This window comes from Vitis riparia, chromosome 12 (assembly GCF_004353265.1).
Source record: "Vitis riparia cultivar Riparia Gloire de Montpellier isolate 1030 chromosome 12, EGFV_Vit.rip_1.0, whole genome shotgun sequence".
Lineage (NCBI taxonomy): Eukaryota > Viridiplantae > Streptophyta > Magnoliopsida > Vitales > Vitaceae > Vitis > Vitis riparia.
In genome coordinates, this window is record NC_048442.1 from 6,631,614 (window position 1) to 6,658,130 (window position 26,517).

Consider the following 26,517-nt stretch of genomic DNA (forward strand, 5'->3'; position numbering starts at 1 on the left):
GTACCTGAAGGCCACTAAGGTAGTACCTAAAGACCACTAAGGTAGTACCTGAAGGCCACTAAGGTAGTACCTAAGGAACAGTAGAAAAAAACCATTGGTGGACCACATGAGGACTCAAGAGAAACATATAATGGCATGATCTAAGGGTCACAAATGAAGACCCGAAGCTTGGAAGAGGTTGAGTTGAAGTTTAGCTAAGGTAGTACTTAGGGGCCCTTAAGGTAGTACCTGAAGGCCACTAAGGTAGTACCTAAAGGCCATTAAGGTAGTACCTAAGGAACAGTAGCAAAAAACCATTCGTGGACCACTTGAGGACTCAAGAAAGCATATAATGGCATGGTCTAAGGGTCACAAAGGAAGACCCGAGGCTTGGGAGAGGTTGAGTTGAAGTCTAGCTAAGGTAGTACCTAGGGTCCCTTAAGGTAGTACTTGAAGGCCACTAAGGTAGTACCTAAAGGCCATTAAAGTAGTACCTAAGGAACAGTAGCAAAAAACCATTGGTGGACCACTTAAGGATTCAAGAGAAGCATATAATGGCATGGTCTAAGGGTCACAAATGAAGACTCGAGGCTTCGGAGAGATTGAGTTGAAGTTTCGCTAAGGTAGTACCTAGGGTCCCTTAAGATAGTACCTGAAGGCCACTAAGGTAGTACCTAAAGGCCATTAAGGTAGTACCTAAGGAACAGTAGCAAAAAACCATTGGTACACCACTTGAGGACTCAAGAGCAGCATATAATGGCATGGTCTAAGGGTCAGAAAGAAAGACCAAAGGCTTGGGAGAGGTTGAGTTGAAGTTTAGCTAAGGTAGTACCTAGGGTCCCTTAAGGTAGTACCTGAAGGCCACTAAGGTAGTACCTAAAGGCCATTAAGGTAGTACCTAAGGAACAGTAGCAAAAAACCATTGGTAGACCACTTGAGGACTCAAGAGAAGCATATAATGGCATGGTCTAAGGGTCACAAATGAAGACCCAAGGCTTGGGAGAGATTGAGTTGAAGTTTAGCTAAGGTAGTACCTAGGGTCCCTTAAAGTAGTACCTGAAGGCCACTAAGGTAGTACCTAAAGGCCATTCAGGTAGTACCTAAGGAACAGTAGAAAAAAACCATTGGTGGACCACTTGAGGACTCAAGAGAAGCATATAATGGCATGGTCTAAGGGTCACAAAGGAAGACCTAAGGCTTGGGATAGGTTAAGTTGAAGTTTAGCTAAGGTAGTACCTAGGGGCCCTTAAGGTGGTACCTGAAGGCCACTAAGGTAGTACCTAAAGGCCATTAAGGTAGTACCTAAGGAACAGTAGAAAAAAACCATTGGTGGACCACTTGAGAGCTCAAGAAAAGCATATAATGGCATAGTCTAAGGGTCACAAAGGAAATCTCGAGGCTTGGGAGAAGTTGAGTTGAAGTTTAGCTAAGGTAGTACCTAGGGTCCCTTAAGGTAGTACCTGAAGGCCACTAAGGTAGTACCTAAAGGCCATTAAGGTAGTACCTAATGAATAGTAGCAAAAAACCATTGGTGGACCACTTGATGACTCAAGAGAAGCATATAATGGCATGGTCTAAGGGTCAGAAAAAAAGACCTGAGGCTTGGGAAAGGTTGAGTTGAAGTTTAGCTAAGGTAGTACCTAGAGTCTCTTAAGGTAGTACCTCAAGGCCACTAAGGTAGTACCTCAAGGCCACTAAGGTAGTACCTAAAGGCCATTAAGGTAGTACCTAAGGAACAGTAGCAAAAAAACCATTGGTGGACCACTTGAGGACTCAAGAGAAGCATATAATGGCATGGTCTAAGGGTCATAAAGGAAGACCCGAGGCTTGGGATAGGTTGAGTTGAAGTTTAGCTAAGGTAGTACCTAGAGGCCCTTAAGGTGGTACCTGAAGGCCACTAAGGTAGTACCTAAAGGCCATTAAGGTAGTACATAAGGGACAGTAGAAAAAAACCATTGGTGGACCACTTAAGGACTCAAGAGAATCATATAATGGCATGGTCTAAGGGTCATAAAGGAAAACTCAAGGCTTGGGAGAGGTTGAGTTGAAGTTTAGCTAAGGTAGTACCTAGGGTCCCTTAAGGTAGTACCTGAAGGCCACTAAGGTAGTACCTAAAGGCCATTCAGGTAGTACCTAAGGAATAGTAGCAAAAAACCATTGGTAGACCACTTGAGGACTCAAGAGCAGCATATAATGGCATGGTCTAAGGGTCAGAAAGGAAGACCTTAGGCTTGGGAGAGGTTGAGTTGAAGTCTATCTAAGGTAGTCCCTAGGGTCCCTTAAGGTAATACCTGAATGCCACTAAGGTAGTCCCTAGGGTCCCTTAAGGTAATACCTGAATGCCACTAAGGTAGTACCTAAGGAACAGTAGCAAAAAACCATTGGTGGACCACTTGAGGACTCAAGAGAAGCATATAATGGCATGGTCTAAGGGTCACAAATGAAGACCCGAGGCTTGGGAGAGATTGAGTTGATGTTTAGCTAAGGTAGTACCTAGGGTCCCTTAAAATAGTACTTGAAGGCCACTAAGGTAGTACTTAAAGGCCATTCAGGTAGTGCCTAAGGAATAGTAGCAAAAAACCATTGGTGGACCACTTGAGGACTCAAGAGAAGCATATAATGGCATGGTCTAAGGGTCACAAAGGAAGACCCGAGGCTTGGGATAGGTTGAGTTGAAGTTTAGCTAAGGTAGTACCTAGGGGCCCTTAAGGTGGTACCTGAAGGCCACTAAGGTAGTACCTAAGGAACAGTAGAAAAAAACCATTGGTAGACCACTTGAGATCTCAAGAAAAGCATATAATGGCATAGTCTAAGGGTCACAAAGGAAATCCCAAGGCTTGGGAGAGGTTGAGTTGAAGTTTAGCTAAGGTAGTACCTGAAGGCCACTAAGGTAGTACGTAAAGGCCATTAAGGTAGTACCTAAGGAATAGTAGCAAAAAACCATTGGTGGACCACTTGAGGACTCAAGAGAAGCATATAATGGCATGGTCTAAGGGTCAAAAAGGAAGACCCGATACTTGGGAGAGGTTGAGTTGAAGTTTAGCTAAGGTAGTACCTAGGGTCTCTGAAAGTAGTACCTCAAGGCCACTAAGGTAGTACCTAAAGGCCATTAAGGTAGTACCTAAGGAACAGTAGCAAAAAACCATTGGTGGACCACTTGAGGACTCAAGAGAAGGATATAATGGCATGGTCTAAGGGTCACAAAGGAAGACCCGAGGCTTGGGAGAGGTTGAGTTGAAGTTTAGCTAAGATAGTACCTAGGGTCCCTTAAGGTAGTACCTCAAGGCCACTAAGGTAGTACCTAAAGGCCATTAAGGTAGTGTCTAAGGAACAATAGCAAAAAACCATTGGTGGACCACTTAAGGACTCAAGAGAAGCATATAATGGCATTGTCTAAGGGTCACAAAGGAAGACCCAAGGCTTGGGAGAGGTTGAGTTGAAGTTTAGCTAAGGTAGTACCTAGGGTCCCTTAAGGTAGTACCTGAAGGCCACTAAGGTAGTACCTAAAGGCCATTAAGGTAGTACCTAAGGAACAGTAGCAAAAAACCATTCGTGGACCACTTGAGGACTCAAGAGAAGCATATAATGGCATGGTCTAAGGGTCACAAAGGAAGACCCGAGACTTGGGAGAGGTTGAGTTGAAGTTTAGCTAAGGTAGTACCTAGGGTCTCTTAAGGTAGTACCTCAAGGCCATTAAGGTAGTACGTCAAGCCCACTAAGGTAGTACCTAAAGGCCATTAAGGTAGTACCTAAGGAACAGTAGGAAAAAACCATTGGTGGACCACTTGAGGATGCAAGAGAAGCATATAATGGCATGGTCTAAGGGTCACAAAGGAAGTCCCGAGACTTGGGAGAGGTTGAGTTGAAGTTTAGCTAAGGTAGTACCTAGGGTCTCTTAAGGTAGTACCTCAAGGCCACTAAGGTAGTACCTTAAGGCCACTAAGGTAGTACCTCAAGGCCACTAAGTTAGTACCTAAAGGCCATTAAGATAGTACCTAAGGAATAGTAGCAAAAAACCATTGGTGAACCACTTGAGGACTCAAGAGAAACATATAATGGCATGGTCTAAGGGCAGAAAGGAAGACCCGAGGCTTGGGAGTGGTTGAGTTGAGGTTTAGCTAAGGTAGTACCTAGAAGCCCTTAAGGTAGTACCTAAAGGCCACTAAGGTAGTACCTCAAGGCCACTAAGGTAGTACCTAAGGTACAGTCCCTAAAAAGCACTTGGGGACCACTTGAGCAGTCAAGAGAAGCACATAAGGGGATGGTGTAAGGGTAGGAGAGGAAAGCCAGAGGCTTTGGAGAGGTTGAGTTGAGGTTTAGCTAAGGTAGTACCTAGGGGCCCTTAAGGTAGTACCTAAAGGCCATGAAGGTATTACCTCGAAGACACTAAGGTAATACTTAAGGTACAATCCCTAAAAAACGAGACTACTTCCCAAAATTACCTTCTAAAATATTATTATTGTGCCTTAACTTGAGGTGGGTCATTAGATGACTAGTTCTATAATTGAGAAGTGCTCATCAAAATCATCAAATCAACTTCGACCCCATATGTAAAAGAGAGCCTTTTTTTATCTACTTTCGCAAAAATACACTAAAATGTTCATGTTGTTCCAAAACTTGGAAGTGGGTCTTTGTATGGATGGCCATGTATTGAAGAAATGGTCAGCAAAATTGTCTAATCTAAGATTTTTTTTTCCCACAGATACAGTCAGAAGTTTACATGGGTCATTTCATGAGTAGCCATATAGTTAAGAAATGCTCACGAAATCATCAATCAAATTCAAACCCATGTGAAAAAATGAGACTGTCTCCCAAAAACACATTCTCAAATTTACTCGTTATGCCAAAACTTGACCTAGGTCATCAGAAGAATGGGCTACAAATTGTGAAATGTTCATCAAAATCCTCAAACCCACACCTAAATGGGAGAATTTTCCCTCAAAGTTTTGAGGGAAGCAATGTGGAGGCATCCAATAAAGGAATAAGAAAGAAGTAGGAAATGGTATTGGAAATGACTCAATAAAAGCAGTAAGAAATCATAATATTGGAATGTTCAACAAAACTATTTTATGCAGGCCAGTTCCCCCTATGAGTGGTTAGCCTATTGGATGCCTGCCTATAGAACATTCATGAAAAATCCATATCCATTTCGAAACTGACAACAATCTTCATATTCTACTCTACTTATGCAAAAGTAAAGTTTATTATTTTTCTAGATTAGTTGATATTTTGGGATGCATTACTTCCAATGATATGTTCACAGGAAACATGCTTGAGAAATGACCATAGATGATTTCTCAAAATGGAACTACACATGAGGAAATGATTTAGAAACAAGTATGGAACGATGTTGAACTATCTAATATGGATAAGAAATCTGGAAATTACAGTGAAAAAACTAACTCTTTTATTTTGCTATCTTTTTATCTAGGTTGTGGTTTAGTCTCATGCTTCAGGAAGAGTGTTCAGTTAATTTGCAACCAATATTTACTTAGATAAGCTTCCTTTTTTGTTACACAATGAGGATTCGGTTTAGGGAAACTTTAAGAATACAGGGTTCAAGAGTGTTGTGACTAACAAATTAAGTGTTCTTTGTTTACAGGACCAATATAGTGAATTGAGAGGGTTATAGAAGAGTCTTCTGATTTGATTTGGGGATGAAGTGTTGAATTTAAATGGTTTTCTGCTGGTATCGTTATTATTAATTTTTCCTCAGAAAAGGTGAAGAAGAAGACAGGATTACTCCTTGAAGGTGAAAATTCGTACCAGCAGAAATGGTCTTCTTTTTCACCTGTTCTAAGGAAAAATTACAGGATTACACCTTTAAGGTGGAAACCCACTTAACGGAGACCCACATACCTCATGCTGTGTTTCCTCTGATCGGCTTCTTCTCAGTTTAGATTTGAGTGCTTATTACATGGAATATTTTGGAGACCAGTGGCTACTTACATGGAGACCGTGGTGGCTGCTGACAAGGAAAACAAAAGGGCAATTTTGGAATAACATTTCCAAACAGTAGTTAGTGCACAAAAAAAATAATATTCTGATCATTAATGGGCAAAGCCCATATTCTAGGTTCTATGGGTTTCATTTCCATATAACCTTCATATGGGCCTTCTAAAACACAACTTCCCCAAAAGACTTTGAATAGAAACACTCCAATAAAAATATCACATGCTTTTCTCATCATCTAATCGTCGTTTCACCGTCACAGACGCTCCGACACCGTCCCAACCATGCCTTTTTTCTTTCTCCAATAGGGTTCTACAACCGAATATCACTCGCTGAAGCTACTAATCTGTTAACGGCAAAAGTTTGGCAATCGATTATTTGCTTGATTTGGTTTTTGGGTAAGATCTTGATATTTCGTTATTTTCTGTCTCCGAGTTTTTTAGATCTAGAAATTACTTGTGTCTTTTCAGTTTTAGAGTGAACTGGAGCCATTTTCCCGTGAAATTTATACTTTATTAATCTTTTCTATTTTCAATTCATGAAAAGGTTGTTTCCTGTTTCAAGGGTTCTCTCAAATTATTTGTTTGTTTTTTCTTTTAAATTCTCAAATTATATTAGAAGGTCCCAGATACTTCCCTAAACACACTCAAATAGTGAAATTTCGCAATCAGGAGGCTATTGACACGTTCATCAGCATCACCGACGCTTCCGAGGACATTGCCATTAGGAAACTACAGGTATTTCACTTACCTCTCGAGAAATCCCTACTTTGTCGTTATCTTTGAGGGTTCGGTTGAATGGTTGGTAAATTGAGTTTTTTTTCTTCAACTAGGGTTTCTTGTTGAGGAATTGTTTTTCCAGAACAGAATTGAGGTTAAAAATCTAGTCCAATTTTCATCTGAAAGTGCAATTTCTGGCCATCAATTAAGGAACGTTGTGAACTTGTGTGATTATTGCAATTGCCTACCATAAGCTTTCATTTTGGAAGGGGGTTAAAAACAGTTTTTATTCTTCAAAAAGAAAAAAAGTTCTTCAATTTTTAAAATCACATTGGAAGAATTTTGTGCTGAAAATAGTGTTTTTTTAACCCAAGAATCAACATATTATAAAATATATATCAGAAACAAAATAAAATTTTAAAAATAAATTTAAAGTGTTTAAAATATTATAAAATATATATTATGTTATTCAATATATAAAAAAAAAAATTATATATTATATATTAGTTTTTCTTTTTTAGTCATAAATTTAATTTATAATAAAAAAATTATTTTGAAAAATGAGTATATAAAAAATTAAAAAAATGATAAAAATATAAAAATAAATGTATGATATATCAGATATGCATATCTCATATCTTAATATGAGATTAACATATCTCATGTAGAAGGAAAAAAATTTGGATAATATATTTCATCACTTATCTTATCTCATATTTGATTGAATATAAGATATGATAATTAATTAGATAACTTATCATATCCTATCACCAACCAAACATGAAATAATATATAATATTCTTTTTTTTGATCTCATCTCATACTATATCCTACCAACTAAACATGGTTTTAATGATTTACAATGGCTTCATGTAGGCATAAAATAATTTTTTTCCATTAACAGTAATATTAGATAAAAGAAACATTTGATGAAATGAGATAATTTAATTTTTAATTTAAAAAATAATTTTCACTTTTTATACACATCTTGTTATTAAATTAAAATCTTTTTTATTATATCCATTAATGTTATATTTCAATTTTTTTAAATATATCAATTATTTTTTTAAAGAGGTAAATTTTTTTTATAAAATATTAATCCACACTAAAATGAGATGTTCTGGTTGATAATATCAATTCATTATTTTGTGAAACTCAAAAAAAAAAAACTAATTATTTTTTAAGTGTGTTTAAGGAATTATTTCTACTACAAACATATTAACATGTCATGTTGTTTATATTAAATTATAGAGCTTATGTCCTAAATTTCATTAGGATGTGAAACTTGGAATAAGAAATAAACAATAAGAACTCTATTATATTTTCCTTGATATAGTTAACTTATTTTAAAATAAATTTTAAAAAAGTATTAGTGGTATATAAATTCCTTTTATATGAAACAACCTTTTTCATAAATTGAAATAAAGTTCATATAGGAAGTAATAATTTTTTCTAACTACCATATTAAGTTTATTTTTAAGTTATGCGTTTAGTGGATGTTTGGTAAATTAACTTAGTAACTTAAAATAACTTAATAACTTAATTTAAGTCATTAAGAAAATTAAATATATTTGATAAAATATCTTAATAATATAACTTAAACTCGAAAACAACTCTAAGTGATAAGTGAAACCAATTAACTTATTATTAGGTTCATATTTTTATTTTACTTTTTTATTTTCATTTGTTTTACTTATCTCTTCAATCTTCTTTGCTACTCTACAACCTCCATTATTACTTGACTTTTTTGTCATAATTTTAATTTATTAAAATAAATATATCAATTTGATGATTTAAAATCAATTTTAAGTTAATTTGATTAAACAAACTTAATATTTAAAGTAAAAATTAAATAATAAGTTTTAAGTTCATAATTTAATATAATTTAACTTAATGTTAACTTAAGTTATTAAGTAACAAGTATTAAATTTTACCAAAAACCTCCTATTTAATAAAATAAATAAAAAGATTTTTATTGAAATATATTTACATAATGAAAGAAAGTTTTCCCTTGACATGAATGAACAGTTGAACACTAATATCTTCAACCCTTCGACTACCTACATATCTTTTTTTAATTATTATATTATTATTATTAATGTTTTGGTGTGGTGGTAGTATGAACAATTTATTGATACAGATGTCTATACGTATAAATTAACTTTTTCTTTATTTTGTGTTATTATTCAATTTAGAAGAAGTATGTTATGAAAACCTCTGGAATGTAAATATAATTTTTTTTATTAAAAAAAATTGAAGTAAATGGAAAACATGGTTGAGTGGGCACAGCAGCTGCCCCACCTCAAGTTTTCTCCATGTGTCCTTACAACATACAACCTGCAACTCTATCCACATCCTGCTCCAATCCAAACCAAACCACCAACAGTGAACTAACATTCAAAATCCACTCATTTTCATCATCTATGGCCATATCCTCCTACTCTTGTTCTTCATATCCGTCAGCTACTCTACTCAACGGTACCCTTCATTTCTCCTTCACTGATCTCTTCATCTCTCGTACCCCTTTACCCATTAACATCAAACCAAAACCCATCCTCACCGCCACTCAGACTTATCACTACCACCCACATAAGGCCTTAGAATTTAGTGGGTATTGGAAATGGAGAACTGGGGTCTCCTTCTTTCCCTCATTTTTGACCAAATCCAAGGACAGTGAGGCCCTGAAGGAGGAGCTGTTCACTGCAATTGCACCCCTTGATAGAGGTGCTGAGGCCACTGCCCAAGACCAAGAACTTGTTGATCAGGTCATGATGATGATGACCATGTTTGATTACTTCATTTTGATAAGGAAACTGAAACTTTCATTTACATTGATTTTCTGTGATTTTTTTTTGTTCATTGATCTAGATTGCAAGAAAACTTGAGGCTGTGAATAAAATTAAGGAGCCACTCAAGTCTGATTTGCTGAATGGGAAATGGGAACTTCTATATACTACTTCTCAGTCAGTTTTACAAACACAGGTCTGCTGGGATTCCCATTTATTTTCATTTATTCTAAGTTACTTTTATTGCATCAGATACCTATTCTTTTTATTCACCTTTAGGGATGTTTATATAACAGGACATGTATTTATCACTAAGCTTTCCTGCTTCCTATTTTTATTTTGTTTCTTTTAAAGTAATCTCAATAATCAACAAATTTGGCTGCAACCTACATTATGTTTCGAGTCTTTTAGTCATCTTTCTGGGTACTGTTTCAAATATTCACATTCAATTGTTGGTAGACATTTAGTGTTGAAGCCAATATGAAATCATCCCTTTTGTTGACTTGTTTCAGTCATTTTTTTCTCTATAGTTTTTGTGATTATATGATTTTGGTTTTTGTTTTGTTTTTTTTTTTTTTACTGATCTTTGTGTTCAAAATCAGTTGGTATAATGAGGGATTACCTCTAATTTGTATATCCATCTCTCTCTCTCTCTCTCTCTCTCTCTCTCTCTCTCTCTATATATATATATATATATATATATATATATCAATTCATGTTATTCATTTCCAAGTATTAATCAGTGATCCTTCTTTCTTCCAGAGATCAGAAAATATAAGTAATTGTCTTTGATATTTCTATGGCAGAGGCCCAAATTCTTAAGACCAAATGGAAAAATCTACCAGGCCATTAATGTGGATACTTTGAGGGCTCAAAACATGGAAACTTGGCCATTCTTCAACCAGGTTCTTTCTTCCTATTCACAAACTGCTTCATATTTTTTGCTTCTGTTCATTATTGATCAGTTCCTGGATTACTAATTTCAATATCGCATCAAAAATCAAACAATTAAAGTAATTCAGCAGTAGTCATGCCCATGCTGCATCATGTTTGGCCTTCTGGGAAGTAACATGGGTGTCAATATGCAACCAAATTACCGGATATCCCACTAAGACAGGAAAAAAAAAATGGAAAAAATGGTTTAATTTTGTTCAATACACATATTGCTCGCTATGCCTAACAGAAAAAAGCTGCTAGGTGGGGTTGTCTTATGAACAGAAACATCTTGCTAAAGTGTTCTAGTAGTCAGCATCACCTTGGAACACCTATCTTGCCATTACCAGAAGTCTGTATGTTAGTTAATAACCTTACTGTGAGTGTTTTCTGAAAGTCAAGTGCCTATTTGTATACTTTGAGGTGCTTCTGGAAGGTTTTTCATTCATAAGATCCTCCAATTTTCCTTTAGCAGTAATGGGGACATGGGCTGATTTAGTCTGAATAATTTAGCCCTGTGTCAACTTTATGGTAGGGTTAATCTGTTTTCAATGTTTCTGCAGGTCACAGCTAATTTAGTACCACTAAACGCAAGAAGGGTGGCTGTCAAATTCGACTTCTTCAGAATTGCTGGCCTGGTAGGTGGTATATTGCTATTCCTGAAGAATTTAGCTTTCTCAACAAGATCATGTTCACAACTAAGCAGACGTCTTCCGGGAATCATAAACCAAGATAATGAGATAGCATTGTTAACCTAGAATGAGAAGCACCTGGTACATGTTTTTCTCCAAATAAAGCCAATCTTTTATAACTTCCAATGTTTTTTCAATGGTTTACAGATACCTATTAAGTCACCTGGAAGTGGTCGTGGTCAGCTGGAAATAACATACCTAGATGAGGAGTTACGGTAAGAAATGTCACAACTTTTTGTTCTGATCTTCTTGAATGTTTGTTTATTTCTTCACTTGGCTTGATAAAATAGATAAAATGGGATACTGACTGATTTTCAGAGGGCTATATGTACATAACAATTTGTATGCATTTTGCAGTTAAACTAGATTTGTTGAATCAGTCTTTTTCCTTCATCTCTCAAATTCAACCATATATTTGTCTTGCCCATTGAGATCATAGACATCGCGAATACTGGAAGAAACTATAAAGCCTTGGATACCTCTTCTTAACAATCACCTAAAGCCGATCAGGAGAACCTACCTCTGCTCTAGTAGCATCCTTGAAACTGTAAGGAGGGGGAGTACACCAAGTATGGCATCTTGATCCTTCCTTATTCCACTAATCTTAGGATGTCCCAGGTTTCTTAAGGGCAAGCCTCTAAGTTAAGCCTTTGCGTGTTCTGTGATGGGGGGTTGAAGAAGACTGAGCAGGGGAGGCTCTCATCAGACAGCTCCAGTCTCCAATATAAAATAAAGGGAACTCAAAAAAAACTTTCTAGTTGATCATGACCAAATGGAAACCATAAAGTTGTTCTATTATTTCTCTCATTCCATAGAAACCAAATGATGGAAAGAATTGTGCTTGTGCATGGTTGATCAGACTTGAGAGAGCCTCTGAAACTCGATAAAGAAGATCCAGGCAAGGGGGAAGTCCATTCTAGCTACCCAGATAATTCCAGCCCCATTGAAAAAAAATAAAAAAAAATCGTTCCAACCATTGTGGGCAACCATCCTACGGGCAAGATTTTGAACTTAGGACGAGCTGTGGTGGACCAAATCACTTAATGGAAATCGGAAAGTGTGCAATTTCTAGGACTTAGAACTGAGAAAAGGGATACTAGAAACAACTTTCATGATCTTCCCATCCACAGTCTGATTCTACTTTCAGAACTACAGGTATGATTTGTCCAAAATTCTAGTTCATTATAGGTAATCGCTAGACATTTTAGCGGAAAAAAAAAATACTTATACGGTTCTTTTGTCCTCTTGATTGAAAGCTATTTCTTTTTTTGCCATGCTTATGTGAATGTATAGCTACTCCACTGTCAACTATGAAATTAGGCAATCAAGTTCTATTCAAAACAAAGGGAGGAGTTCATATTCATGGCATTGCTGAACACTAAATTTGGCTCTCAACAATCTAGAGATGAAATGCATCGGTATCTTTCATTTTGAGTAAATCCTCTTTTATGGATCTTGTATGAGATTGAGTTATAATTCATTGCTTGCAGAATATCAAGGGGTGATAGAGGCAACTTGTTCATTCTGAAAATGGTGGATCCATCCTATAGAGTCCCTCTTTGATGTAGTTACTGCAAAGTGTCAAGTGTCAAGGAACTTTATCTGTATAGGGAGTCTTCATACTGCGCGCAGAATACATATCTAACTAAGGCTTATACCTAGTTTTGTTCATTGTATATTTGTTTTACTAAAACTGATTTGTTACACTCATAGAATATGTTAATATGCATTTCTATGCTTAGAATGGTAAGAAAATAATGAAACAAAGAAATGTTACCCCCACCACCTTTTTAATACCTGTTAGTTTGATAAAACCTCGCTAAATATGTGTAAATGTATAATTTAGTAGCATGTTAACGACCCTCTCCCAACCATGCATTTAGATATTATTTACTTTGGGTTTAATGGGTCATTACGGTTTTAAAATGCATTTACATGGTTAAGAAGGATTTATACATGTATAGCGCCATAAACTTTTTTTTCTATTTGATGTAAGATGTTACCGTTAATGACATGTTTCATTGTAAGCTTTGGATTAGGATTAAAACCTAGTGAAGACTTTGTTAGGTTTAGTGAATAAGGTCACACTTGAAGACTTGACTTCTTTTTGTTTGAGATTTGGCTAAGGTGGCGTCTGTTTTTCTAACTTTTTGCTATAAGCAATTTGTTTTCAGATTTCAAATTATTTGCTTTTTTATTTTTTGTTGACTTATTACTTATTTCTTAAATTTTTTTACTAAGTAGAAAAAATCAAAATATTTGATTTTTTAAAATATTAAAAGTAACGTATTAATTTTTTTTTATTTTTTAATACTTAATAAAAATAAAATATTAAAAAAAACACAAACAACTTAATATTTAAAACTATTAAGTTTTAAACTCTATTTAAAAGTAATTCAAGAAAACAAACATGTGCTGTTGGGATTCATTCATTTCAGATTTAGAGGAGTTTTGAATTGAGAATATCAGCCTGAAGAAGTTCCAGTTTGATTTTGATCATCATTCGAGGATAATTCATTCAAACAACTGTTTGAATACATGTCAGATTCAGTTTGCATTTTGTGGAGACTTAAAGATTGAGATTCAATCATGGAATATTAAATATTAATTCTTTGCAATGGTGATGGGTATATTTACACCATTGCATGAATCAAGTGTTTTAAAAAATAAATTTTATAAACAAAATAAATTTATAAGAGTGTTAATTGACAAAATTTGAAAACAATGGTGATGAGTATATTTACACCAAAACCTAAGGGTTTTAATGAGATTAACCCTACTTATTTTACAAATGGTGAGAAAGCATGTATAAGAACTTATTTGATAACTGTTTTCTATTTTCTAAAATAAAATATCAAAAAAACTTGTTTGACAATTAAAAACTGTTTTTTATTTTTTATTTTCGATTTTTAAAATAAAAACAAGGTGTTTTCAAATAACATATTTTATTTGTTTATATTGTTTTTAATTATTTTCTAAATATTATTTTAAAAAATGATTATACAAACATATAAAATGATTAAAAATAAAACATTAATATAAAATTATTTTTAAAATGTATTTAAAAATATTAAAATCAAAATTTAAATTTCCAACCATATTTTTATTTTAAAAAACATTAGAAAATAATTTAAAAAAAATTGTTTTTTCAAAAATAATTTTAAAGTTTTTTTCAAAAAGAAAGCTTTTTTAGTTTTCAAAACAACGTCAGAAAACAAGAAAAATGTTAGTTGAACTTTAAATATGGGTAATAAATAAGTAGGAAGGAGAGTGAGGATGTAAGCTTGACGTGACCTATTCCCAGTCACACAAGGCCTGCTCTCTAACCACATTTACTTGTCTTTTCTTTGCTTATCACCCACCAATGCCAAGAGTCGGAGAGAGAAGTCGAGAGAGACTTTTTTGCTCCGAAAATTTATAAATAAATTTTAAATTTTAAATTTTAATTACATAATTAATTAATGTAGTGGTCATTCATGATTGTATTTACAACATTTATATAAATATTTGAAAAATTGTAAAAAATAAAAATAAAAATTTATAGGGAAAACTATTGGTCAATTCAAAATTTTATTTTAGGGAAGGCAGCCAATGGGCAATGGCACACCTCCGTTTCTCTCTCACCAAAACCATACAAACGCAAGAAGACAAAAATGCCACAAATCCCTTTTTTTTTTCTTAATAAGAAAAAAAAGCAAGGAAAAAAGAAAACAAAATAAAAAACAGAAAAAATAATTTTAAAAGAAAAATAAAAAGAGAGAAACACAAGCATAAAAATGTTTCAGTTTCTGAAGAAACGCAAGGGACCTTCTTCTTTTTCTTCTTCTCCCATGGCTTCCTCCCTCTCCTCCCTCTCCTCCCTCTTCTTCTCCCGTCTCCCCAACGCTAATTCTAACCCTAACTGTAACCCCAATTCTAAGCCTAAGTTTCAACTTCCGTTCAGGGTCCTCGGTTGCTCCGCCAGCTCCGACCAGAATCAGAAGCTGGCTGCAGTGTCGGAGAAGAAGTCGTTCGCGGTGGCCACTGGTGAGATCTTCATAGGGCTGGCGTCACGGCTGATAAAGGCGAGGAGGAATGTGGGCGGGTCTGGGACGGTGCTGATGTTCCGGGAGACGGAGGGGTCGGAGGTTGGTTCGGTTGTGGGGGGAAACGGCGTTGTGTGGGAGCAGAGAGTGGAGGATGTGGAGGCGGAGAGGAGGAGGAACGTGGTGACGAGTCCGGGGTTTAGCTTCTCTGCTGCTGGGCTTTTGTTTCCGTACCATCTCGGTGTGGCTAAGTTTCTCATTGAGAAGGGTTACATCAAGGTTAGAATCGTGTCATGTGTGATTTTCTGTATTCCTTTCCTGTTTGTTTCCCTGGAAAAGTTCCGAAAAGGGTTTTCCATTTTTTGATTGTCAATTAGTTTCTTTGTTTCTGTTTGGAAGGAAAGAATCTTATTTTCCAGAGGTAAAAGTCACTTACTTTGTAATGGTTTTCTTATTCAAGTTTTCGTAATATGAAATGTCTTCGAGATAAAAATTGGGCCTTGCTTTGAAACGAACGAATTATGAATTTAATTTTGTGTTTCTCAAGGCAGCAAATATTTTCTGGGAAAACAAAAAGATAAATATTTTGAATAGGCTTATGGATTGGAAGCCAGAAAAAAGAGGTCTTTATGTGGTATGTTTTTTTCCCTGCAAATTTTCTATGATGAATAATTGATTAGTAGGAAGCATGTTTTATGTTTTTGAAATATTGAGTGGATTATTTTTTCCTCCTGATATTTGCTGAATTTGGCTATTTGGCCATCTTCTTGTTTTACTTTTTATTTTTTGATCTTTATTCCTCAAATTTTGCTGGAATTCCTGAATTTCTAGTCAAAATTAATTAGAAAATTGAAATTGCTGCAAAAGTTTCTGATTCCTCTAAGGTTTGAAACTGATTCAATACTTTGTGAATTCCTGTTTGAAATTTCCCATCTAAAATGTAAACTCAATTTAACAATGGAAATCCTGTCATATTTGAATTTGGGTAGTTGCACCATGTTGAAATTTAAAATTTAAAACCATGTGCAGTAGGGAACTAGCATTTATTTGTTCTTCTCTATGTCCTTTACGATTGGTTAGAGTTTTGGAAAGAGTGACATAAAGGAACACAAAAAACAGAGAAAAGCTTGAGAAAGCGACCATTTTTGAATAATTTTCAGCATTTCCCTTTCATTTTCCTTGTTGTTTCTGAATTAAATATGACCACATTTTCTCCTCTATGAACAAACTATGAAAAAGAAGGCATCTTATTTTATTGCTCTAGATCTTTAGTCTGATGGTGACAGCGTAAATAGGTTTTACCGAAAAGTTAGAATTGGAGTTTCAAATTTTGGCATGATTGGAATTTGAACTCTTTTTTTGTTCCCCTTTTTCTTTCTCTATGTGTGCCTTTGTCTGTGTTGGTTGTCTTTCCCAAGAAATTGTGGTAATGCTTGAGAGGATGGAACAAGCATGGATAATTCCAAGTCTGGTACCTGCTTATTGTCATCCTTGGAAATGATATATCCAGCATTAAACTAATGAATTTCCATTATATAAAAAATGTTGATGTATATGCAATCGCATTTTAGGAAGTCTCATCCTTGTTGTTTTGCTTGTCAGGTCACGCCAGCTTATTAAGTGGCATTCTGTAACCTATTCTTCTAATGATCTCCAGAAGGAAAATTTCTTCTGTGTGTTTTTTTCCTTTCCCTATGAAAATTCTTCTTTTTCATGTCATTATTTTTTCATTATTCACTCTGAAAACAGAGAATTCTTACCTCTAGTTTTAACTTTTTAATTTGTAATTGTCGTTCTTTATTCCTTGAGACAGGAAACCACACCCTTAGCTGGTTCGTCAGCTGGTGCAATAGTTTGTGCAGTCATTGCTTCTGGAGCCAGCATGGAAGAGGCCCTAAGAGCTACCAAAATTTTGGCTGACAATTGCCGGGAAAAGGGTACTGCATTTCGTCTTGGGGTATGCTTTTCCATACACAAAATGAAATAGATGCAACATATATGACATATTTTTTTGATAAGTGCAACAAATATGACAGATCCTCCCCTCTCTTATTTTAACATCATATTTATATCAGGAAGCAGTCACATGATGTTATTATGAATGTTATTCAGATGAAACTAACTGGATGATTGAAGTATTAAGACAACACTTTATAACACTATTTTCATTGAGGTAGTTAATGTTATTTTTCTTTCAGTCTCCTTGATCTTATAGTGTCTACTTGTTAATATTAACATCTATGTCAAACAAAATGGCATATTTTAAATAAGAAACTTAGTTTCATGTTTTACAAAGTTGTATGAGCAGAGAGGTTATGCGTAACTAAGATCAAGATTATTCAAGTAGCATTGATGTTACCTTTGTCAAAGGCACGAAGAATCAATAGATCAAATTCTCCTCCACTGTGAAAAGGCAAGGATTCTTTGGATGTTGCTTTTCTCTAAGTTCGGGGTGCAGTGGGTGCTGCCAGCCACTGTTAAGGAGATGCTTTTGGGGTGGAATGGGACTTTTGTGGGAAAGAAGAGGAAGGGTGTTTGGAGAGCAAGTCCTTTGTGCCTCTTTTGGATGGTTTGGGAGGCAAGGAACAAAGTTGCTTTTGAGGAAGGAGCTGTCAATTCAAAGGCTTAAGTTTTCTTTTGTTTATTTTCTTTGGTCCCTTGACCTTAGTTGATTTTGTTGGTTGGGTGGCAACCCGTTAAGGGTATGGGTAGAGCTGCTCCTCTGGCCTTGGCGTTCAGCTAGGGTGTGAAGGGTGTTTTCTTTCTTGTAAATTTAAGCCACTGCTTTGGTGGTTTTTTAATACAATCTCTTTACTTATCAAAAAAAAAAAAAAAAGATTATTCAAGTAGCATCCATTCAATGGGGCAGGATTTTGTGGCTGAAAAACATCAAGATGGGAAGGATTTTTCATGTTTGTTATCCTCATTGCCAATGTTATATTCTCTGAATTTCTTGATGTGGCATTTCTGGGGGAACAGCATGCCTTGATTGGGAGTCATAAGATAGTGGTTATCATATATCAGACAGGGAACGAAATGCTAAATTATGTTAGGGTCTTTTAGGAAAACAAATTATGTTGGGCTGTCATTCTATCATTAAAATGAATGATTGCTTCAATTTCATATATAAGGGAGCAAATACTAGTGTTTAGATCCCAGAGTCCTGTGCTAACCTTTTTATTTTGATAAGAAAGTTACAACCTATTTCAGCATAGTTTCTTTCACTGGAGTGAGGTGTAATGGAAAATTTTTTGGACTTTATGGCTACGGGAAAGGGGCTTGACGAAGAATTCCAATGAGATGAAAGGTTTGAAGATCAGAAAGTGGTAGACAGAAAATATGATTGAAGGACTTGCATGTGGTCCAAACTAAAATAGTTAAGGCAAATGCAAAGTCTCATATATGTTTGACCCATTCTTCAGTTTTCAGTGGTAGGTAATTGCATTTTCCGAATGATTGTAATTATATGGCTGTGCAGTTGATATTTAGAGGGTGGGAGTTATTCATTGGTACTGTCTGGTATTCCATTTCAGCAGTACCCTAAGCTTATATCTTTTGTCTAACAGGTACTGATGGCCATTGGAGATTCCCTTAAATCTCTGGCTTATGGGGTTTTTGAAATATTTTGAGGCCTATCTTGTAGCAGGTAGAGAATGAGAATGATTTTTTAGCTCTGTGTTTTGATGGTTATTTATGATGCCATTGTGTATTTTTGATCATTGGATGCTAAACAAATAGTTAGATAACAAGCTTATGCTAAACAAATAATAATAAAAACCATGGATATATATATATATTTTTCTGTTATCAACAAGTAATGGAAATGTAAGGATCTTACTAGACTTCTATATGATGAAGTTAGTGATGGAATACATCAATGCATTGAGATGGAAAACAATTATCGCATTCCATCAATATAAGAGAGTAATATGAGGATTTTACCAAAGAGAAAACTTCATGAATGAATTGGGAGATAACCAACCAGAATCGTGGGAATTACATTGGCAATATATTGCCAAGACTGAAAAGGGATTATCTGAAACATGTACGATGAATTTTGGAGGCCATGGAGCAGTTTTCCATCATGTTATTATCTATGTTAGATGTGTTTTGTTTGCTGCACAGTTAAAGTATGATCCTTAGAATAATATTTCAATTGACTTCAGTATAGAGTTTAAAGATAGTCTTCTCATATAAGAGACTGGGATTTTGCCATGGAAATTCGAAAAGTAAAATGCAGTCCTCTGGCAGATTTTGATTGTTCAAGATAGTTTGCTATATTTCTATAGAAAAGACAGTGTTCTCATAGAAAATGATGTGGGAGAATATGAAGTATAAACTAGCACGAATGCTAAGAAATTCAACCTGATATTTTGGAGTTTTGGTAATTTATAGCTTTTGGCACGATTCTATGGTACATTGGAGAGCAAATTAAACTTCATATGGTAATCTTATTACATTCAATACAGATTATAGCATTTAATTGGAATTGCTTCTATATGCAGGCTGTTCTCAGAGATGTCCTCGACAAATTTTTGCCAGATGATGTTCATACAAGGTCCAATGGGAGGGTTCGTGGTAAGAATGATTCTCCTCCTCTCACAATTCAATTGATCCTCTAACGTACTGACATCCATCTAGGCTGAGACATGCTTACTGGTGGAAGTATTCATCCTTGCTCTTCCACTAGTATGTAGGTGTTTGTATTTATGTATGTAGGTAGTGGTGATCAAACGGCCTGAATATTGGTGAACTTGGAAACATGTGAAATTTATGTGATGTGTTCAGAATTGGAAAAGGGATGGGAAAAAGTTACAATATAACCAGGCCAATTTGGCATGCTTTCAGGTTCATGCAGTTATGCTTGTTTGATTATCTCCCATATGAATGTATTTTCACGTTTGTTTGAGTAAATATTGGCTATTACTCTGTGTCATCCCAAACTCCACGGGTTAATTGAAATCTAGTGTGTGTGTGTGTGGTTTATCCTTTCTTTTAACTCCAGTTAACAAGTAATATCAGTTACCTGATACATAGTCTGCAATGCATCTATTAAGTTCAAGTGTTTTTCTTTTGACTACCACCCTTCACATACTGTACAATTTTCTATAAATACCAAGTCTAAACTGTGTAATTCCATTTTTGTTTTTGTTTTGTTTTGAATTTGTTTTTATTTTTTTATTTTTTTATTTTTTTATTTCAGATTTTTGTTTTAATGGTTTAGTAAATTTGGTTTTTGATGCATATGTTGCACGTGTTACACATTTTGTACCCTTGAACCCTTTTAAGTTAATCCTCTAGTTCATCACAGCCCTCCACCACATAGGTATTTTATATTCTATTCATTAGGATCTGCTTCTCCTCTGACTTCTTAAGTGATAACAACAGTTACATCCCCTTTGCCCTAAAGTACTTATGCAAGTTCTCAGTGATTATTCTACCACTTCAATGACATGCACATGGAACTAATCTTTACACCATTCCAAGCATAGATAGATATGTGGCAATATGGTGATGCATTAAATGCCACTGACTGACCTTCAGGCTGCAAGATACTCTCTCTTTTGGTCTCTGCTTATACACCTCATGGGTGTTCACTGCTTTCGGAGTTAGAGAGGCATGGCTGCTGGAAATGGCTGTGCCACTTCTCCCATTAGCTGATCTCAGTTTCTGTTGGAGGAGGGCAAATGCAACTTGCTGCATTACAGAGGGATTTCATTCAAACTTTTCACTTGTGCAAGGATAAAATTGTTTAAAAGCCCTTTTTTTTGGTCTTTCTGTTTTATTTCTTGGGAGCACTGATAGAAGTTGGTGTTATTATTATTATTATTAGGGTGGGAAGGTGGTTCTTTTTTTGGTGTTGGGTTTTGAATATTTTTGCTTTGTTGTTTTTTATGTGATATAAGAAAAATTTCATGAGTTTTCTCATTTTTGTGGGGGATATTTTAGATATTTTCTCATTATTTATTATTATATTATTATATTATATTATATTATATTATATTATATTATATTATATTATATTATATTATATTATATTATATTATATTATATTATATTATATTATATTATATTATATTATATTATATATATTATATTATATTATATTATATTATATTATATTATATTATATTATATTATATTATATTATATTATATTATATTATATTATATTATATTATATTATATTATATTATATTATATTATATTATATTATATTATATTATATTATATTATATATATATATATATATATATATTAGATATTTTCTCTTTCAATTTGACTTAATTGGCCATAAGTGTATCAACCTTTGGTTGCACAATTTCCACGTCTTTATAGAGTTCCATCAGTTCAAAATTCTTTTATTTCATCTATCCTTGGTCCCTCTTCCCCTCTTACTTGGAGCTTTTAACTTTATATCAATTCTCAATAATATTAACCTAACACCATCATCTTAAGATGTAAGGACTTGGTCATTATCACCCTAGGCTTATTTTTGGTCAAATATTTTTTCCTAACCTTATCTAATCTTTCAACTTTAGTTTTCTTTTCTCTAGCTAATTTCATATGAAAATCAAATTCCCCATCAAAGTTCAAGGCATTTGCTTGGTTGGTGGTCAACAAGAAGGTTCACTAATGACTTGCCTTAGGTGGGAAGACCTTTTAAATCCCTTGGTCAAGATTGTTGTGCTTTGTGTATAGGTAATGGAGTATTGATATATCACCTTTTTTTACACTGTTTGATGACTTTAGAGTTATGACATAAACTATTTAGACTAGTCAGTTTGGATTGGGTTCCTTCTAGAAGTGCTAGTGACATGTTGACCATTTATTTTTGGGGTTTAGGGAGCACTGATATGGGAAAAGTTCTATGACAACTCGCTTGTCTTACATTAATTTCGATAGTATAGGGAGAAAGAAATGTAAGGATCTTTGAGGACAAGTGGAGGACTTCTAAAATGATATGGGACCTAGTCTACTACTATTCATCTTTTTGGGCCTCTACTACTAAATCTTTCAAGCGGATTCCTTTCAACATTATTCAACTTGATTGGCTTTCAATAAATAGAGCAAAATGGTTAAAATAGCAATTTCGTTTTGATGTTTTTTTGGATTGTTTTTCTTTTTCTTTCTTTTGATCAGGTTTTGTATTTAGGGAAGGATTTCTCATCCTTTTCTTGTTTACTCTTTTAATGAAAATGTTTTTTGTTTTTGTTTTTAAAAAATATTGACAAAAATATGGCAGAATAGTAGATATAAGATTCATTTGTTGTGATGTGGTGAAAAAGTTGTTAAAAAAAGAAAAAAGAAAAAGAAAAAGAAGAAGAAGGATTTTTTCACATTACATACAGAGGAGAGGTTGCATGTTTCAAGCATTTACAACTTGGATGGAATTTTTTTTTAATAGATTTTTTCATTTGTAAAAATCTTAGGTGAAGTCTCACTCTTTGTCATGTACCCTTCTAAAACTAAAGCCCTTACTCTGTGACGCCATTAATCCTTATGTTAGAATTGCTTGTCTAAAATTTCTGGGCCTTCTTTCCAAAGATTTTATATCCATGCATCTATTTATATGCTTGTGAGCATTTGTTAAGAGGAGTGGATTAGCATGATAAGAGTAGATTTTATATATTTACAAGTAAAATGAGGTCTTTTGCATATTCTCTTTTGCCCTTTTAAACACGTGGCATCTGAAACATGTGCATAGTATGAAGGGGGAACATGACTTGGTAATGCCCTTGTTGTGTTGAACAATTACTTCTTGATTGGCTTATGCTGATAGGTGCTGCTAATTGATATCCTCTTTCATCACAGTTGCGGTAACCCAGATTCTTTGGAGGCCGAGAGGTTTACTGGTGGATCAATTTGACTCCAAAGAGGATCTCATCAATGCAGTGTTCACTTCTTCCTTCATTCCAGGGTAAATAATCTATGTTTCAGAAACACTTGTTCAATTAGTACTTGCTGCTGTGTTAGTTTATAAAATGAAGTTGAACTAAGTATGATTAATGCAGATATCTCGCACCAAGACCAGCAACACTGTTCCGGAATCGACTTTGCATTGATGGGGGTTTGACATTGTTTATGCCCCCAACATCCGCTTCTCAGACGGTATTTGCTTGACATTATTCTGTTGTGTAACTTGTAAAGATTTTCTTAGATAACATAACAAGTATTTTGTTTCACTAAAGAACTTGATATTTGATGTACTAAGAAGCCACATCACTCGTTGCTTCCATGCAAATAATTCATGCACTGGCATTATTTTGTTGGGTGGTATTTATGAATTCTTATGTTAGAAACAGTGTTGCAATCTAATTACTGTAGATTAGAGGAAACCCTTGAATGACTTCTGATTGGGCTCACTCAATAGCATTAGCAATGCTACTAAATTGGTCAAATAAGTTTGTACTCCTGGTATGCAAGTTAATATTGTGAAGATGTAGTGGTTTTGGAAGGACATCTTTTCAAAATGGATCCAAATAATCCTCTTGAGACTGTGGCCAGGGACTAAGAAAAAGTTATAGGTTTATCATGTGTAAGTTGTGATTTAAAGTCTTGAACTCTGGTCTTTGAGTTGTTAGACTTGAATGATTTGATAGCATATCTGCTGCAAGTTCTCTGGGACACTACAGAAGAGGGATTAATGTTTATGGAGACTTTGGTAGACGGCTAGTGATGTGTGTCTCTAATTTTCCTATCCAAAGAACAAGATGTTCACAATGACAATGGATAGCCTTTAATTCTCCTCGTGTTTTTCTATTTTCCCCAAGCTAATTCCTATTAACATTTAGCTATTGAGGCCTGGTTCAAGTGGTAAGGGGTTGGGTGAGGAGGTTTTAGGTTCAAGGTTCAAGTACTAGTAAGCACAAAAAAGAAAGAAAGAGAAAAAGAATGCTACCTATAAAAACAAGGGTTTCTATTAAAATTCCCCATCCTTTTACTTTTCATTGCTTGTGTTTGTAAAGGGTTTCTATTAAAATTCCTCTTTCTTTTACTTTTCATTGCTTGTGTTTGTATAGGGTTTCTATTAAAATTCCCCATTCTTTTACTTTTCATTGCTTGTATTTGTAAAGGGTTTTCTATTCAAATTCCACTTTCTTTTACTTGTCATAGCTTGTGTTGTTAAGGGTTTCTATTAAAATTCCCCATTCTTTTACTTTTCATTGCTTAATTCTCATTGTGATTTTCTATTTTCCCCAAGCTAATTCCTATTAACAATTAGCTATTGAGGCCTGGTTCAAGTGGTAAGGGGCTGGGGTGAGGAGGTTTTAGGTTCAAGGTTCATGTACTAGTAAGTACAAAAAAGAAAGAAAGAGAAAAAGAATGCTACCTATAAAAACAAGGGTTTCTATTAAAATTCCCCATTCTTTTACTTTTCATTGCTTGTGTTTGTAAAGGGTTTCTATTAAAATTCCTCGTTCTTTTACTTTTCATTGCTTGTGTTTGTAAAGGGTTTCTATTAAAATTCCCCATTCTTTTACTCTTCATTGCTTGTGTTTGTTTTTTGTTATCATTTCTCAAAATGGGAACTATGGTGCAAGTTTCTTGTGATGAAATCAATTCTCACGTATTCACCTACTTGAGCTTCTAAATTATATTTTTCATATCTATTTGAGCTAATACTTCAGTCTAGCATGTCTCTGGGTTTATTCATGGTGTGATTTTAAATTGAAATGCATGAGTTTGGGGACATGGTAGAGCCTCATATATTTTTTCTGCTACTAACTTCATATCATGACTTTCAATTATTTGCAACAGCTTCAACTTTGTTTAATGATGACCTTATTTTTGTGTACTCATTTGTGCCTTCAAATTCTGTGGCAAATAAAACTGGATCTTTTCATGTATACATGAAACATTTTAAAGTTAATGAATACTCAATATTGTTGTTTGCAGGTTCGTGTCTGTGCTTTCCCCGCAGGTCGGTTGGGGTTGGATGGGATTGGGATAAGTCCAGACTGCAATCCTGAAAATAGGGCTACCCCTCGAGAGGTAATGTTTTAACTCTTAGGAGTGCATAGTACCCTTTCTTCAAGGATAAGGCCATGACATTTTTTTACCTTAACTATTTCAGCTTTTGAATTGGGCACTTGAGCCTGCAGAGGATTATATCCTAGACAGGTTATTCGAGCTTGGATATCTAGATGCAGCAGTATGGGCTGAGGACAACCCAGTTGAGGAGTTGGTTCAAGAAGATACAGTCCCTAAAAACTGAAAATGTCTTTGCACAGTAGCTCGGCAAGAAGACCATTGATCCAGTTCATGGTTGAAGATGGATGGCATTATGGGCTCTCAACCATCTTGGATCCCATTGTTTTGCTTCGACATGGCAGGTCAGAGCAACGCGTTTTCTTACAGGGCGATATGATTGTTTTAAAAGAATAGAATGCACTTTGTAATATATGTTGCTGTATTCTGTACAGTTATGTTTAATTCTTGTAAGTTTTGTAAGAATGGACATGGAATAAGAAATGAGAAAAGCAAGAAGTAAAAGAGAAGTTGGGGTTTTGAGATGAAATCACAAATGCCAGTTCTACTTCCAAGCCCATTCTCTTGATGGTGATTACTTGCCAGAAATGGTGATATATTTTCACATGGATTTTCCCATGCTATATGAACATATTGATGTTAAGTGTACACATGGAGAACAAGCAAAGATTGAGGCAGCTTGAGAAGAGTTGATCAAACATTATCAAGTGGTGTGTGCTATTTTTACAGAGGTCCCCCCACTATGAATGTGGTGGAAGCCAGCTTCCATTAGTTGCATCCCCACAAATTAAAGCAGATGGAGTCCAGAGGCTTCATTTCTTGCTCTGCAAAAGTGTGAGGACCATGGTAACAAATTCCTCTACTGAAAAATGTTTATTTATATATTTATTTATTTGAATCAGATTTCTCTCCCAATTGCTTCTTTTGTCAACTATTGTGCTCCATTGAAGAAACCCATGAACAGTTTTTAACCTTGAATTGTTCCTGAGTTTGAAATGCATGTAAAACATTTGTCATAGAAAGGATTAGGATTAAATTGACCTTGGCAGTGGTCCATGTACTTGTGTCATAAGCATTGCACTTTGTATTATTATGTTTGGGACTCCAATGCAAGGAAATTTCATGCACTCAATCTTTTAGCCACTTGAAAAGAGGGGAGGAATGTAAAAATAGTTATGGGTTTTGCCCTTTCACTGTCAGACTCTACTTGTACCCAAAATTGTGAGGCTAGGGCACTGTCACCATCCTGAAAATTCACTGTTTTGTGCAGGTCTGCAGCCCACATACTTTCTCACCTTTGGAATTCACTTTATCACTTACTTTACCATATTTTACCAAAATTGCTCTATTCTTCTTTGCAGAGAATGAACCCAATCATCACAAGTAATTGTTGCATATGGTCCCAATATTCTTAGGGTTTCTATTTCAAATCATCCATT

General features: G+C 34.9%; 2 protein-coding genes across 3 annotated transcripts; both read left to right on the top strand.

Annotated features, from left to right (window-relative positions):
* Nucleotides 1-8,997: 8,997 nt before the first annotated feature.
* LOC117926213 (probable plastid-lipid-associated protein 4, chloroplastic) lies at nt 8,998-12,855 on the top strand. Of its 2 annotated transcripts, none has more exons than XM_034845291.1 (6): nt 8,998-9,415; nt 9,519-9,632; nt 10,243-10,341; nt 10,933-11,007; nt 11,209-11,276; nt 11,921-12,545. In XM_034845291.1, exons 1-6 carry the CDS (start codon nt 9,074-9,076, stop codon nt 11,946-11,948), a joined length of 726 nt encoding a protein of 241 aa, XP_034701182.1. In that variant the 5' UTR covers nt 8,998-9,073; the 3' UTR covers nt 11,949-12,545. The 2 variants fall into 2 exon arrangements, with proteins under 2 accessions (XP_034701182.1, XP_034701181.1); XM_034845290.1 differs by lacking the exon at nt 11,921-12,545 and adding an exon at nt 12,552-12,855 and having other exon boundaries at nt 8,999-9,415.
* A 1,994-nt stretch (nt 12,856-14,849) lies between these two features.
* LOC117927098 (patatin-like phospholipase domain-containing protein 2) lies at nt 14,850-25,728 on the top strand. The gene is made up of 7 exons (XM_034846505.1): nt 14,850-15,365; nt 16,900-17,043; nt 19,592-19,664; nt 22,901-23,006; nt 23,101-23,197; nt 24,986-25,081; nt 25,164-25,728. Exons 1-7 carry the CDS (start codon nt 14,892-14,894, stop codon nt 25,302-25,304), a joined length of 1,131 nt encoding a protein of 376 aa, XP_034702396.1. The 5' UTR covers nt 14,850-14,891; the 3' UTR covers nt 25,305-25,728.
* Nucleotides 25,729-26,517: the final 789 nt, after the last annotated feature.

What these genes read in the sequence shown, in the direction of transcription:
- LOC117926213 (XM_034845290.1), top strand. Translation starts at nt 9,074, where the DNA reads ATGGCCATATCCTCCTACTCTTGTTCTTCATATCCGTCAGCTACTCTA. An exon ending in ACCAAGAACTTGTTGATCAG is followed by an intron (nt 9,416 to 9,518) that starts GTCATGATGATG and finishes TCATTGATCTAG; the next exon opens with ATTGCAAGAAAACTTGAGGC. An exon ending in CTTGGCCATTCTTCAACCAG is followed by an intron (nt 10,342 to 10,932) that starts GTTCTTTCTTCC and finishes ATGTTTCTGCAG; the next exon opens with GTCACAGCTAATTTAGTACC.
- LOC117927098 (XM_034846505.1), top strand. Translation starts at nt 14,892, where the DNA reads ATGGCTTCCTCCCTCTCCTCCCTCTCCTCCCTCTTCTTCTCCCGTCTC. An exon ending in GTACTGCATTTCGTCTTGGG is followed by an intron (nt 17,044 to 19,591) that starts GTATGCTTTTCC and finishes TTCTATATGCAG; the next exon opens with GCTGTTCTCAGAGATGTCCT. An exon ending in ATAGGGCTACCCCTCGAGAG is followed by an intron (nt 25,082 to 25,163) that starts GTAATGTTTTAA and finishes TAACTATTTCAG; the next exon opens with CTTTTGAATTGGGCACTTGA.